General features: G+C 46.7%; 1 protein-coding gene across 3 annotated transcripts; it reads left to right on the top strand.

Annotated features, from left to right (window-relative positions):
* The first annotated feature begins 3153 nt into the window (after positions 1 to 3153).
* On the top strand, positions 3154 to 11325 carry GPR65 (G protein-coupled receptor 65). 3 transcript variants are annotated; one of them, XM_083166258.1, is made up of 2 exons: positions 3154 to 3287; positions 9874 to 11325. In XM_083166258.1, exon 2 carries the CDS (start codon positions 10058 to 10060, stop codon positions 11057 to 11059), a length of 1002 nt encoding a protein of 333 aa, XP_083022384.1. In that variant the 5' UTR covers positions 3154 to 3287; positions 9874 to 10057; the 3' UTR covers positions 11060 to 11325. The 3 variants fall into 3 exon arrangements, with proteins under 3 accessions (XP_083022384.1, XP_083022385.1, XP_083022383.1); XM_083166259.1 differs by lacking the exon at positions 3154 to 3287 and adding an exon at positions 4210 to 4330; XM_083166257.1 differs by lacking the exon at positions 3154 to 3287 and adding an exon at positions 6855 to 6971.
* The last annotated feature ends 5447 nt before the right edge of the window (positions 11326 to 16772 follow it).

The following is a 16772-nucleotide window of genomic DNA, read 5'->3' as shown; positions in this document are numbered from 1 at the left end:
ATATTCTTAGTAAATTTCCCCCAATGGGTCATAGGGTTGACTGTATGAAGGCGACATTCATTAGGTCGACCACTAAAGGTTGACAGGGCTTAGGTTGTAACCTAAAATACCTAAAATGCTTGTGTCGACATAGCTAAGGTCGACACAATCATTATGTCAACAGCATAGTTGCTTACCCTCCTGCATTCTGCAGGAGACTCCCTGAAATAGCAGCAATCTCCCTCTCTCCCCCATTAGTCTAACAATCTCCCTCATTTCTTCCAGCCCACATTACACTGTTACATTTTTGAGTAAAAAAGGAATGCGAGATATACACAGTTACATTAAATCATCAGCACCATTTCCCAGCACTTTACCAACTATAGTAGCTCTTACTAACTGCTTTGGGGCTCATCTACATTTGGATATAAGTCATTTTATAAGATTCCTCTCAGATGTAGGAATCTCACACACCCACGCTTCTAGGTGCCATGTTCACAATCTCTTTTGACAATCTCTCCATATATGGAACTAGACACGCCCTTTGGGTGGAGCGTGACACGCCCCCTCAATGGGGCACTGTGCAAAATTCTGCTACCAACTATAATCTCCCTGAAACTAGTTTTCAAAAGTAGACAAGTATGGTCAACAGTCAAAAGGTCGACATGAGTTGCTCACTTTTATTGTGCCTACAGGCAGTATTTCATACCCTACCTTCCACTAGAGCCTGGAGAGGGGACGCAGTACACTTAAATGGCATCCATGTGGACTTACATCAAAATAACCCATACTGCGTGTGTTTCGGCAAAGGTGTATACAGTACGGTATGTGTGCATGGATTTGGATACATTTGAAAGTCCCACATATTGCATTGTGATATTAATGGTAGGCGATACTCACAGCGACTGTCCTGTTTTTTGGGTGTAATATTTAACTAAACTTCAATGATTTGTCTCGGCTGTATATGCTGTGAGCGGCGCTGGCATTTTTAGCAGACATTTTGAGGATCGCTTACAGCAACGCTGGCACACAAAGGGTTACACTCATATCTGTATACGTCTTGTAGCTAGGTGCGATGTTGAAAGGAGTCCACCACCTTGCCCTCAGACATTCCTGTCCTACCCCTCGCCCCTGCAGGTAACATGGCTGTTATAATCTCTCTCATCTGACTTTGCCTCATGACCGGGATCTGCAGCGGCGGAGGTAATAACTTGCACGCTTCTCTCAGGATTCTATCATGCTGCAGAGACATTTTCCTGAGGTAATCTGAGCTGGGATAAAAGGATAATTAAGAAATGACAATGAAACCAGCGGTGACCTTGGGGCTGGCTGCCCTTGAGAGCTGAGGATGGATGGACATGTTGAGGTGTTACTGTATATTGCCAGGTGCTCTCATTCTAGGCTCTGCCTAAGACTTTCTGATATGGCGCATCTGACGCGGTACTGTGGGGCTCATCCCGCTGTATGAGGTCAGTTTTTCTCTAATACTTAACGAGTGTAATATTGGCACCCAGAACTCAGCACAGTAGGTGATTATACCATGCAGATGTATCACCGAGCGATCGCAGGAACCGGAGCTCCGAGAGTAGCCCACCCCTGTGGTGCAATCAGTGTCGCAGTCGGACTCCATGGCGGCCATTGCTGGGGACCTCAAATGTAGCCCATAGGGCACAGCAGGGCCATGGTTGGAAATGTGACAGGCAGCCACAGCCCCTATAGATTCAATGGGGGTGTGATGCGATGTGCTGTGGCTCTTCCATGATATATTAAGCGGATAATATTTGCCGTTACGTTTTTGACATTATTTATATTTTTGAATGTTCTGTATATATTTTGTATTATACGTCGGTCAGATAGGTTCTTCTTCTTGTATCCTACACATTATGGTGGAACTACCATTGGTGCAGCCAGTGCAGTGCATCAGGGCTCCTGAGGATTAAAGAACTCAATGCTGCCCTTGTCACCCTTTCCTGCCTCTCCCTGTCATACTCCCCCCCCCCTGCCCCCTGCCTCTCTTTATCACACACTGCCTCTCCCTGTCACACTCTGGATCCCCCTGCCTCTCCCTGTCACTCTCTGCCTCTCCCTGTCACCCTTTGCGTCTCCCTGTCACCTTTTGCCTCTCCCTGTCACACTCTGCCTTTCCCTGTCACACTCCGACTCCCCCTTCCTCTCCCTGTCACTCTTTGCTTCTCCCTGTGTCACTCTCTTGCTTCTCCCTGTCACACTCTGCCTCTCCATGTCACTCTCTGCCTCTCCCTGTCACACTGAGCCTCCCCCTGCCACCCCCTGCCTCTCCCTATCACCCACTGTCATGTTACATATTGCAAACTTGGGTTTGGGTGGAGATGGGGGGGCCCAGTTTATATTTTTGCACCTCGGCTCACCACCCACAACCATGGCTGCCACTAGGAATTTTGTGGCCCTGGACTGATTTCCAGCAGGTCCCAAAGCACAGGCTTCTTCAATCCAGAATGCCTGTGGCCAATTGAAATGCAGCACCGGCTGGTGAGCCAATCAGAGCTTGTGTACTGGCAACCGCTCTGATTGGCTAATGGTACACAAGCTCTGAATGGTTCAAAAGCCAGTGCCAGCGCCTTGTTTTGAGGAAGCCTGTGCTTCGTTCAGTGCACCAAGAACAGCACAGGCAGGTGTGGGGTGGCGGGGTGCAGTGGGCAAAATGAGCTGCCCGGGCCCAGGACATATGTACCCACAGCACCCCCCTATCGGTGGCCCTGCCCACAACTACCGCCACTGTTCTATATGCATGCAGTGCTGCTACTCTCTCTCCATCCAATCTAATGTATACATATTCTTATTATATTATTATATGCTCTGTATATAGGGTCACTTCCAGCATCTTGGGTTATGGAGCCTCGATAGTGGTTTCATGCCTGCTCCTGGCAGTCCGTCTCCTATCTGCATGACATTCTGTGAGGTTGCACTAGATTTGGCTCTGCTCCATGCGGTTCCCTGGAGGAGATAGTACAGTTAGTGCTCTGAGAACACCTTGTGGTTTGTATATCCGCCCTGTAATGTAGCCCAGCAGGACACGGTGAGGGTTACACTGCACTGGAGATGAGCTTAGTGAATGATGCTGCAAGATCAGGGTTCTCTGCACCTGTGATGAGGTTGGAATTATTGACTGGACATTGTACTATCGGAGCAGATGATTGATGGGGACCTGGGAGCTGTCAGGATGGGGAACAGCAGAGGATCTGGGTGTAGAAATGTCCTGTAACCTTGGAATAAGGTTGTAAAGAGGAAACTGACATTTCTGCTCATACCACAAGACGTACAGGATCCAGGTGAGTGTCAGCTCCTATGCGAGATATATTCCAGTTCCCATATATATTTAGTATTGCATATGCAGCGGAGGACGTAAGGCACTGGGCTGTCGTAACTACGTATTACATTTTGTGATTGTGTAACTCAGATATATCACACCAGAACGTAGCGTCAGCTTGTGGGAGAGAAGTGCCTGTTATATTCCCCCTCTTTCACCATGCCGGTATACTGGTGTCGATAGGTCAATACCAAAAAGGTCGACATGCACTAAGTCAACAAGGACAAGGGGTTGACATACACTAGGTCAACTTTAACAAAAGGTTGACGCAAGTAAAAGGTCAACACATGAAAAGTCGACATTAGCTTTTCAAAAATTTGGGGACTTTTTCATACTTTAACATCTACATGGACTCCGATTGGGAACGGTGGTGTGCCGCGGTAGTGAAGCAACGCATCATGCCCAAAGCAAGCCATATGAGAATACGCGATACACTCATTGGGGATCCATGTCGACAAATGTCGACAGTAATAACAAAGTAATAACAGTAATAACAAAAACATGAAATACTCCAATACAGCATTGTGCTTTGTCGACAGTTTGTCAATGCTGACCTAGCACACGTCGGCCGTTTTGCAGTGTTAACCTAATGAATGTCGACCTTTTGATGTCGATCTATTGACTGTCGACATAGAGTCCACAGCCCCTGTCCATTATGTGACTCAGTACATGCAGCATTGTCATTCAGCATAAGAATTAGAATAGGAATCAAAGGAGCTGCATTTATTGTAATAGACCAGAGGCACACTGGGCAGCTGCACTGGGCCCCACGATTGTAGGGGCCTTTGAACAGGGGGAGGCTGGGCCAGAGGGCAGGTGCCTCCAGAGCTTCCTGGGAGGGAGGTAGAGAATGTTGCCCGGCCGCTCTCATTGTTAATTACACACAATTGGAGCTGTGAGGCTGCATTCTCTAAGCGCCTCCCAGGCTGCAGGACGGCAGCAGCTATCCAGCCATCAGCAGTATGGATGCATTATGTGGAGAGTCGGCACAGCACCACAGGAGGGGTAAGGGATGAGCTTTAGTTTATTTATTCCCATGGTTATGTAGGACCCCAACACATTGCCTTACCCTGGGCCTTCAGTGCAGTTAGGACGCCCCTGATCATGGTGTCAAAATTAATTTAGATTGGAATTTTTAGAAGTGCTCAAAAAACAGCATTCTGTAATGTAAAACCATATTACTAGAACGCGCTTTTTAATTAATTCATTATGCATAAAAACAGACAATAATTGATTAACCATAGGGGGTTATTCAAATTTCTTCGGTCCCCGATGTTTTGCATCTGCGTATGCACAAGCGCATTTCTGTGCAGGCGCAGGGTGCAAGCAGGCACGGCGAACTACATGTGTGCCGTCCCGCTCGCGCCTAGCAGTGTGGGTGGGCGGCGGCATTCCTATGAAAATCACCCTGGGTGCTGAGGGCAGGAAGCTGACGTCAGTGGATGTCAGCTGCCCTCCTGCTTCCCGCACAGGAAGCTCGCAGATCAGAGACACCATAGAGATGTCACTGATCTGCGAGTGCTGGAGAAATGTTCAATGGTCGCCGACCATCGAATGATTTCTCCCCCGCACCCAAGGCTGCAAATGGATGATTATGCTAATCATCCATTCGCAGCGGTGTGGGGGATCGCGGGTGCGAGGGGGTGGGGGCAGCACTGCGGTTGGCGGGCGGCGTTTACTCCACACTCAAAGCTGCGAATTACACAGTGCTGCGTGTGGACCATAATAAGGTCCATAGTACTACACTTTGCTAAGATATTTCTTAATACACCTGGTGCAGGCAGATATTGTATACATTTGTTGTATGATTTCAGTACAACTGTGCATTTATAGGGGTGTATTCAATGCCGCGACGAGTGGCCAGCGAGGGGGTTAAACAGCGAGGATTGCAGAAAACCAGCGATCCTCACTGTTTAACCCCCGCGCCGGCCGCTCGCTCTATTCAATGTTCTGGGGAAATCCTCACCGTCACAGGACGGCGAGAATTCCCCAAACAGCGAGACCCGCGGCTAATGCAGGAAACTCGCTGTATTTATCCGCGAGTCTCGCTGGTTCAGGAGCCGCATACGCCAATTCCCCCTCGCTCAAAAAATGGAGCGAGGGGGAATTGGCGTATGAGGGGGCTGCGTTAAATACTGTCAGGGTGAGTGGTGACAGCGAGCAGGAAGCTCTGCTCGCTGTCACCACTCGCCCACAGCATTGAATACCCGTAATAGTGTTTGAATTGATATACAGTAATAATAGATTCCACCTGTTGTCATAATGCTTCGTCATGCAGAAATGCAGCGCACATGGTTTTGTCCATTTTGAGAACAAATTTGTACTGCGATCAGATCTAAATGAGGCCCTATGTCAATATGTGGCTCATCTTTAATAAAGAAGTGTCATTAATATATAATACAGAATGCTGTGTGTTATATATATAGTTCAGATTAACTGTGTCCAGGGCCATTTCCAGAGGTGGGCGAGCCATGTAATCGCACTGGAAGCCCGCCACCCTCCGATCCCTTCTGGCTGTGGTACCGTCACTCTGCCCAATGCTTCTGGACTCCTATTTCAGCGGTACGCCCTCCCACCATCCTGGCTTCCTGTGTACCTGCATTTCTTTCTGTTTGCACTGGGGGAAGGGGGTCATTCAGGTGGGGTTGCACCAGCACCTGTTATTGAAAAGCTCACGTTCTGCGTAAGCGTGAAGGGTGCCGGACGGGCTCCCGACAGGCATTTACCCGACATCTGGATCCCGACTGTCAAAACCCCGACAGCCGGGTTCCCGATGGCTGTCGGCTATTTTCCCTTGTGGGGGTCCACGACCCCCATAGAGGGAGAATAGAATAGGTGGCTCGTGCAGCGAGCCACAGTGCCCGCAGCGTGGCGAGCGCAGCGTGGCAAGCGCAGCGAGCCCACAAGGGGCCATGCTGTCTGGCTCTGGCCAGTCGGGATCCCGACGTCGTGCTACTGACTGTCGGACCCCTGTACCACACCCGTGCGTGAACGGGTCCTGTGGCATAGATCAACAACAGTCTAATGCCGTTTTGGGGGTGGTGATGGTCATTGTTTGAAAAAAATGGAGGTGAGTCGCTGCCATTTCAGGGATGGGAAGAGGTCAGGGATCTACGTTGTAGGACAGCGATTTCCTGGGCTCTGAGATGGATACCATTGAAGCTGTCCGATGGTCAGTGCTTTGATCCAACGCTACGTCCTAGGATACAGATCGGATCACTACCGTAGCAGGAGGCATCTGCGTGTAATAGATGCCTCCTGCTGTGTCACCATACATCGCTATCACTGCGGCTTCCACACCTGATTCGCCGCTGGGCAGGATGTAATGTCTGATTTTAGCAGCTGCGCAGGATGCCGAGCAAACTCAGACTTTATTTAAGGGGCAATTATTTCTTATAAATGATTTTCCCTTTAAAAAACATAATTCCTGTATCCTGCACAGCTGCTGACCTCAGACACTGTTTCTCCGCACCCATTATTGACCAGAAAGAGCCCTGACGGTAGCTGCAGATAATGTAAGATTTGTGGTGACAGTTGCTGGTTGGAGTTCCTCTTGTCGGCATTTCCTGCCTGTCACAAACATTTGCACAATTTAAAAAAATCGAAACAGAGAAGTTCTGTGATGAGAAGAAGACGGAACCCGACAGTAAGTGCTTATGCCACCTTCCCCAACTTCTATTATCCAAAACCTACAATGTAGTAGTTTTATTAGTGTCATTAATAGAAATCCACCTGAAGTCTGACGTATTCAATTCTGACCCCTAACACACATCACACTGCACACATCACACCGCGCACATCACGCCACAAACATCACACCACACTGCACACATCCCATATCACTCCACACACATCATATCACACACATTACACTACACACAGCACGCCGCGCACAACATACATATTACTCTTATAAAAAGTTTGCAAATACAAAAAAATAGATGTACTATATGCCCTGTTCCCCCTTTAATGATTCCCAGTAACCGTCTGATATCTGTAGTGTATATTATTATCTGCTGAATGTACCACTTTCCGCTTTGGGTCATATCTACGTATGTAATGGATGCATACTTGAAGTTGTAAATTTTGTTAGGTGGCTTTAGAGTAAAGGTAAAAACACGGCTTAGTTAAATATGGACAGATTCTGAGACGTGCGCATTTGTGAATATAGTTACGCTGTGTCCATAGTCACGAGTAGCTGTGCGATGAGACCAGTGTCACTCTAGTTTGCAAATGTACAGGGGCAGACTCGGTGGGCCAAGTGGTTCTTATTTGCCCTCACATTCCATGTTTCTATGATGTTGTGCTTCTGTGTATCAAACCACCAGCAAAAGAGTCCTGAACCTGTCTCACATTATAATTACCATTTATATGACAGCTGAAGATGCAAGTGAGATCTAGCAGACAGAAACAATTATGCTGTAACCATAGAGTATAGTTGTTGACATGTATTTAAAATAATTATTAAATTCTACAAGCTGTCTATTGAGTGTTATTGTGCATGACTCATCAGCCTCAATAACATCACATGTGTGAGTCACCAGACTTTAAGGTCAGGATGATTAGACTGCAGGTGCATGTTGTTTATTTTGCTCTATACAAGGGTCTGTATATGCCCAAGCCTTTCAATGTGTTATTGGAGCTTACAGTGCTGTACAGGTGTAAAGTATTTATCCCAGGACAGCAGAGGTGGAACTAGCGAGTAGTGGGCCCAGGTGCAAAAATATGCTTTGCCCCCCTCAAAATGGGAACAGTGTCCACCAAAGACGGGCTGCAGTGTGTGTGTGTGTAAGATTAGGGTTATAGGCTGCAGGGTGTGTGTGTGTGTATTTTTATGGTTATAGGCTGCAGGGTGTGTGTGTGTGTGTATTGTTATGGTCATAGGCTGCAGGGTGTGTGTGTGGTTAGGGTTATAGGCTGCGGGGTTTGTGTATTTGTTATGGTTATAGGCTGCGGGCGTGTGTATGGTTACGGTTATAGGCTGCGGGGCGTGTGTATGGTTAGAGTTATAGGCTGCGGGCATGGTGTATGGATAGGGTTATAGGCTGCAGGGGTATGTGAATGGTTATAGGGTCATAGGCTGTGGGGGGGGTGCATGTTAGGGTTATAGGCTGCAGGTGTGGGTGTATGATTAGGGTTATAGGCTGCAGGGTGTGTGTGTGTATGGTTAGGGTTATAGGCTGCGGGCTGGGTGTGTGTATGGATAGGGTTATAGGCTGCAGGGTGTCTGTGTGTGTGTGTGTGTGGTTCTAGGCTGCGGGGGGTGTGTGTGTGTGGTTAGAGTTATAGGCTGCAGGTGTGGGTGTATGGTTAGGGTTATAGGCCGCAGGGGGTATGTGAATGGTTATAGGGTTATAGGGTGTGTGTGTGTGTGTTTGTGTGCGTGTGTGTGTGTTTGTGTGTATGGTTAGGGTTATAGGCTGGGTGTGTGCGTGTGTGTGTGTGTATGGATAGGGTTATAGGCTGCAGGTGTGGGTGTATGGTTAGGGTTATAGGCTGCAGGGTGTGTGTGTATGGTTAGGGTTTTAGGCTGCGGTGTGTGTGTGTGATTAGGGTAATAAGCTGCGGGGGGTGTATAGTTAGCATTATAGGCTGCGGGATGTGTGTGTGGTTAGGGTTACACCCCCCCCCCTCCCCTCCCCACATTAGGCAGAGACAGGGCCAATGGTAGGGTTTTTTGTACCCCTATGCAAACTAGAATGCTTTTCTGTGAGAATTACTGTTCAGGGCCAATGTGGAGGTTTAAATGTTCCACCTCACATTAGAGGTGGTGTAACTCAGTTTCACCCCATTCCCCCTCACTTTAACCCCTGGTTACAGGCTTTGGGGGTGCATGGTTAGGGTTTCAGGCTACGGGGTGTGTGTGTGTATGGAAAAGGGTTATAGGATACGGTGTGTGTGTGTGTGTATGGTTAGGGTTACAGGCTGCGTGGTGTTTGTGTGGTTATGGATATAGGCTGTTGGGCGTATGTGATTAGGTTAAAGGCTGTGGAGGGGGTGTGGTTAGGGTTATAGGCTGTGTGGGGTGCATGTGTGTGTATGGTTAGAGTTATAGGCTGCGGGGGGTGTGTGTGTGTATGGTTAGGGATATAGGCTGTGGGGTGTATGTGGTTAGGTTACAAGGTGTGGGGTGTGTATGGTTATTATCAATGTCCATATAAAATTAAACTGATAGATAATAAGTGAAGTGCGCTGTTTACGTACTGTGTCTGTAAACCTATAACCTTTTTATTCCTAGCTAAATGCGAACAAAGCGTAGCGAACCTTGTCCGTGTATAAAGATTATATATAACAAGATATACAGACTGCTATACAATACAAAATAGGTTCTAAACTAACAGAGGAAAACAACAGATATAAATACAATCAGCCACAATGCAGTATTCACATACAGGAAGGCAACAGTTACCTTCTCATCAATAGCGCTGGCTATAGAATAATAGAATCACTTTTATCCTTGTTCATTGAGTGTTTTTCTTTTCTGATACCAAAACATTGTGTTGTTTTTATTGGTCTCTGAGTGACTGTGTTTTATTTAATTTTTTTAGGCACTCCAGAGAGAACCCACGACAAGAACGCTGTTGCCACATTTTCACCAGGCTGCTGATAAGCAAAGGGAGAGAATGCTACCGGGAGCAGAAAATGTCATCAATAAACCGGCACACGCCTTAGTGGATTGATATGACCCAAGGTCAAGGCACGAAACATTAGAATTATTTGATCGCGATTATAATGAACATTGAGCATCTACCTAATGGAACTGCCAGCAATTACTGCACACCAGAACACGACGTAGATCAATATATATTTCCTACCATCTATATAACTGTAATAGTGCTGGGAATCCCAGCCAACATCATATCCCTGTATGTTTCCTACTTGCAGGTGATGAAGAGGAACGAATTAGGTATCTACCTCTTTAATCTGTCTTTCTCTGACCTCCTCTATGTCCTCATTTTACCTCTTTGGGTCGATTTTAGTCTGCACCACGACAGCTGGAGGTTTCCCAGTTGGCTCTGTTCGCTGAGCGTCTTCTGTATGCACACAAATTTATATAGCAGCGCTGGCTTCCTAACGTGCATCTCATTGGACAGGTACCTGGCGGTGGTGTATCCATTAAAATTCCATTATCTAAGGACAAGAAAAATGGCTGTGCTGGTCAGCCTGGCAGTGTGGGTCATACAAGGTGCATCAAACATCGTCATCTTGGTAGAAAAGCAGACCTTTAATGATACGATTGATTTGTTATGTTATGACACCTTTCCGATGGAGCAGTGGAAATCTGAGTTCAGCATTTTCAATGTCTTCATTGGCCATTTCCTGCCATTGGCCATCATGGTGTACTGCTACTACAAGATCTACGTTGCGGTGCAGGGTAACCAGGCCACCGAGGACAGAGACAAGCACAAGATTGCACACTTACTCCTGACCATCGTGGTGACTTTCATACTGAGCTTCACTCCCTACCACATCGTGCTGTTAATACGGAGCATAAAGGAACCGGGGAACTGCACCTTTGCACATGAGATATTTACCCCATACAAACTGACCTTGGCGTTGTCAAGTTTTAACTGTCTTGCTGACCCTCTTCTTTACTGCTTTGTCAGCGAGACTGGCAGAGCCGATGCCAGATCTTTGATCCATTGCTGCCAGCCTCGATCTGAGTCTACCACCAGCACTGAGCTGCGTATGTCAGTCATCGCAGAGCACAATAAAAGGAAAGAGTACATATAGTTTCAGAACTTTTCTACAAAAATAAATAAAGCAAATGCTTGGAAAAAAAATCTAGACTTTCATTCAATCTATATTAACGCAAAGTTACTGGATATTGTCGTAGCAGCAACAATGAACTTGTGGGTTAAACGTAACATGTTTACAGGACCACACACCATAAAGTTTTGTTTTATGTAAGAACTACGAGAAACATTCATGCGTGTATGTGTGACCACCATTGGAATGGTAAAAATTCTTGCCATACTGCCGATTTTTGTATAACACCAGTAAAAACATATGAAAAGAAAGGGGGGGGGGGGGGGACACACATATTTTGGGGATGCATTATACTTCCTGTTCATGTCAGTACTTTTTTTTTTTGTACTTGTTTCCTGGCACGGCGCCCATTGCATCGTATACCATTACACTAAATAAGGTATACGATGGGATGCAACGTGATATTATATATATAATATCGCATCGTATGCCATTGTATATGATTTTTGATTGTACAAGCACCCTTACAATGTTAAATGGCCCCCAATAGTCAATGCCACCCCCAGGATCAACGCCAACCCGAAGTGTGGTGAGCGCAGTGAGCCCGCAAGGGGTGGCGGTACGCGTCCTCCGACCTTTTCATACCCCCTTATCCACGTCGGCGTGGAGTTGATTTTAGATAGTGTGGTGAGCCACCGAGCCCGAAGCGTGGTGAGCGGCCGTGGAATATGAGCCCGAAGCGTGGTGAGGGGACGCGCAATACATGTAAAGTAATCCGTGTCCCCTCGCTGGGCTCGCTGTGCTCACCACGCTTTGGGCTCGGTGGCTCGCTGCACTCGCCACACTGTCTAAAATCAACTCCACGCTGACGTGGATAGTGGTGGTATGAAAAGGTCGGAGGACGCGTACCGCCGCCCCTCGCGGGCTCGCTGTGCTCGCCACGCTTCGGGTTGCCGTTGATAGTGGAGGTGGCGTTACCAATGGGGGGCCATTTAACATTAGAAGCACCCATCAGGGTGCTTTTACAATTAAAAATTGGATCGCATCACATGCATCGCATGCTGCTATATTGCATGCGATGCAATTGTATAAGATGTAATACAATCAAAATCGGGGGTGCCGTAGTAGGAAACAAGTACCTTTTTTTTTTTTGCAGAATACGTGCAGATTACAGAGAAAAATAATGACTCCTGTCCCGCACAGAAATTCTTTTTATCATCTATATATGTCTAGTGTCCGTGAGTCTCCAAAACACTGCCATCTGATGGCAGAGAGCAGAGCCGGCCTTAGGCATAGGCCAACTAGGCAATTGCCTAGGGCATTTGGAATGCCTGGGGGCAGCAGCAGTTTCTGCTGATTAAAATGATATGCAGCATGCCTATATTCTGTGTGTGAGTGAGGCTGTATCTGCATATGAAATAGTGTATTCATGGAAATCACTGTAACATAGCATTCTGTATGCAGGTACAGCCACAGTCGCTCACAGAATATAGGCATGCCACATATTATTTTAATCATTGGAAGCTCCTTGTGTGTGCTGGTCATAATAATGCAAATAAGACAAATTTTCAGCAAAAAAGGCACCCAACGTTAGCAGAACTGGCCAGGAGCTGCATGGCCTATTGAGGCAAGATGTATGAGGAAACATCTGTATCCAAGCAGAGGTCACAGTGTTAGCGGCTGTGCGAGTGCTGTCTGCGGGTGGGTTGGTTATGCAATAGTGTTCGGCATATGTGTAAGGGGCATTATGTGTGTCATGTATAAATGCGTTAATAATGTGCGACATTTGTAACAGGCATTATGTGTGTCATGTGTATAAGGGCATTAATAATGTGCAGCATATGTGTAAGGGGCATTATGTGTGTCATTATGTGTATGAAGGGCATTAATAAAGTTTGGCATAATGTGTAAGGGCATTATTTTTATATGGACATTAATAATGTGTGTCATGTGTAAGGGGCATTACTGTGTGGTATTATCAGGGGTGCCAAGAGAAAGGGGTAGGGGGTACAAATTACCCAGGCCAAAGTCTGATGGAAGGGCCCAGTGGGGGCCTCGGGCCTCCTCCCCTAAGGGTATAATGTGAATAATGTGACGAGTAATGTATATAAGGTAAAGTGGTACTACTGTGTGATGTAACGTGAATAAGGGACACCATCGCATGATATAATGTGAATAAAGTTGCACTACTGTGTGGCATAATTTTAATTGGGGGTACTATTGTGTGGCCATGCCCCTTCCCAGCAAGAACACACCCCTGTTTGGGCTGCGCACCGAATGTGTGCACTGTTTCTATTTAAAATATTGTGGGTAGGAGCACCAAAATGATGACTGCTATGATGAGGATTGATGGTGCTGGGAAAGGGGAGCAGGGTCAGAGGTGGAACTAGTGGCGGTGCTAGGGGGCACCAGCCAAAATCTTGCCTAGGGCATCAGTTAGGCTAGGGCCGGCTCTGGCAGAGAGTGCACAAATACAGAAGGTAGCAGACTAGCTTTCAAAGCTTTTGCTTCGAGCCGGCTTACTAGACTGTATATTGTAGCCAGTGGCGTAGCTATGGCTAGGCAGCCCCAGCCGTCGCGGGGGGGAGCCGGTGCCACTGGGGCGCAGCAGGGTCACGGCCAGGGGCGGATTGGGAACTAAAAGTGGCCCTGGAAAATTTCTGAAAGTGGCCTCATGTGGGCGGCAACAAATCAATAAGGGGTGGAGCCAACATTACATCAGGCGGGATTATTACATCACTATACTTAGATAAATTGTTGACAGGCAAAACGAATGCCACACCCCGTAATGCACATTACACATCATGTCAGGACTTTACTCATTTTTGTAAAGCAGGGACAACTGGGATAGTGCGCGCCGCAGGAGCTCCCCAAAAAAATCACACCATAATGCCTATGACACGTCACATGCCCATTACATAGCATACCACATGCAACAATGGCCTGCCAGGCTTGCTGGTGCCAGGCCCCCAGACCCCCCCAACTAACAACTACACTACGGCACTATGGCTAGTGCCGTACAAGAACCGTTGTTAGTGTTACCGATGATTTTCATGCTAGTCCACAAAGCAACTTACTGCAGACTTTTTTTCAACCGTAATCCTGTATTAAAACATACATCGCTCTCATACATACTCCGCCACTCTTGACCATACATACATACACCGCCACTCTCATACATACATACACCGCCACTCTCATACATACATACATACACCACCACTCTCATACATACATACATACATACACCGCCACTCTCATACACACACCAATCTCATACATAAACCTCTGTCTTACATACAACACCGCTACTCTCATACATACATACACCGTTCTAATACATACACACACCAATCTCATACATAAACCGCTGTCTTACATACAACACCGCAACTCTCATACATACATACATGCATGCATACACTGTTCCTATTGATCCCATCCCTCCCTCATGCTAGTGCACAGTTAGTTGACGCCACAGCCATTGGACTGCTGAGAGCAGTCTTCTGCTGCTGTGAGCGGACTCAGGGGAGCAGGAGCCACAACTGAGGACTCCAACACAGGCTTCTTCCGTTCTGATCCTCCCACCCTGCCCCAGCACAGTTTGCGCCTCTTGTAATGTGCGCGGTGACGTCATGACGTCCCAACACACATACAATCACAGACTCAGAGTGAGACTGTCACTCCAGAGTCCGCTGCCCTGCCTCCTCCCAGTGCACTCCCCGGCGAACAGTGCCCTGCCTGCTACTGGATGCGGCCTCTCTCCAAGCGGCTACTGTCCTGCCTCCTCTCCAGGCCATGTATGTTATATAAAATAAAATAAAAATGAGTCCCCGGCCATTGCGATCAGCAGCCGTCCACGCCGCATGCAGCAGCGCTATCCACTGCACTGGTCCAAACAGAGGTGGAACAAGCGAGTTGTGGGCCCAGGTTCAAAAATATGGTTTGGGCCCCCAAACACACACAAAAAAAAACACATTGTGGCTTGTTTTGTTTACTTCAAATTTAAAGCCCATTACACACTAGTGCCCATTATACATTCACACACTGTAATGCTCATTACACATTCACACACCATGATTCCCATTACACATTACACCGCACACTGTAATGCTATTACACATTATACCACACACAAAAATGCCCCTTACATACGATACAACATGCCATAATGCCCATTACACATTATACCATACACTGTAATGCTCATCACATATTATGCCACATAAGGGCCACTTACCTACATGCCCAATATTAGGGGCTACATATGCAATGTCAGGGGTTGCATGCTTGTTGCCAGGATATACATCCTCATTCCCAGGGGATTACATGATAGATGTCAGGGGATTTATACTCCTTGCCATGGGGGGGGGGGGGGGGGGTGTTACATGCTTGTTGCCCAGGGGGATTACAGCTCTGGGGTCTGAGCTTGGTGTTCTGCGGTGGAGACTGGATATAGGAGGGTGGTGGCTGTTGCTCAGTGCCTGAAGACAGACTGACTCCACAAAGGCACATGGGAGTAGAAGTTGCTGCGGCTCGCCATACGCTGCAGCCCTCCTCTATGACCAGCAGACATTTTTGAAAGGGGCAGCTCAAGGCCGTAACCAGAACTTTTTTCGGGCCCCATAGCAAGGTTTTGAAGGGGCCCCCATCTGCAGAGACAGGATATATAGGGCATATAGGTATTTTGCACTCTCCTCTGACTCTAACACCCACAGTAATGATAATTGGCCCAGGCCCTATCAAAGGAAAACATTTTGGAATATACAGTATGAGTGAGGAACCCTTTGGCACTCCAGCTGTTGTTGAACTACACATTCCAGCATGCCTTGCAACAGTTTTAATAGCAAAACTGACATGTTGTTAAGTGTATTTCAACAACAGCTTGAGTGCCAAAAGTTCCTCGTCCCATATTATTGAATATGCCACTTCCAAGAACGTATTTAAAAAATGGTAAATAAATGAAATAAAAATATTGGGACGTACAGCACACTTATTTATTATCATTAATTTAGTTCTGCAGTGCATCAGAGCAGACACTGATGCTGTGTACTGCTGCAGCTCTGCTTACTAACAAGGTATAGGCAGTGGCAAACAGGATTTTAAAAGGGGTTACAGACCAATGAAAAAAAATATTGAGCAGAATAAATGTCCAATATACAATTTATTGTGTAACAATAAATAATATGAAATAACATTTGGGCATATACTTATACACGTAACGCACACAGTAGTAACAACGCTTATACACATAACACCCGCAGTAGTAACGATACTTATACACATAATGCCCACAGTAGAAACTACGCTTATACACATAACGCCAGCAGTAGTAACAATGCTTATACACATAAAGCCAGCAGTAGTAACGATACTTATACACATAGCGCCCACAGTAGTAACGATACTTATACACATAACACCCGCAGTAGTAACGATACTTATACACATAATGCCCGCAATAGTAACGATACTTGTACACATAATGCCCACAGTAGTAACCACGCTTATACACATTACACCCGCAGTAGTAACGATACTTATACACATAACGCCCACAGTAGTAACAATACTTATACACGTAATGCCCACAGTAGTAACGATACTTATACACATAATGCCCACAGTAGTAACGATACTTATACACATAATGCCCACAGTAGTAACGACGCTTGTAAACATAACGCCCACAGTAGTAACGATACTTATACACATAACGCCAGCAGTAGTAACAATA

Source organism: Crinia signifera, chromosome 12 (genome assembly GCF_055691185.1).
Source record: "Crinia signifera chromosome 12, ASM5569118v1, whole genome shotgun sequence".
Lineage (NCBI taxonomy): Eukaryota > Metazoa > Chordata > Amphibia > Anura > Myobatrachidae > Crinia > Crinia signifera.
The sequence above is the reverse complement of the archived record's forward strand: the minus strand, read 5'-3'. Positions and strand labels throughout refer to the sequence as shown.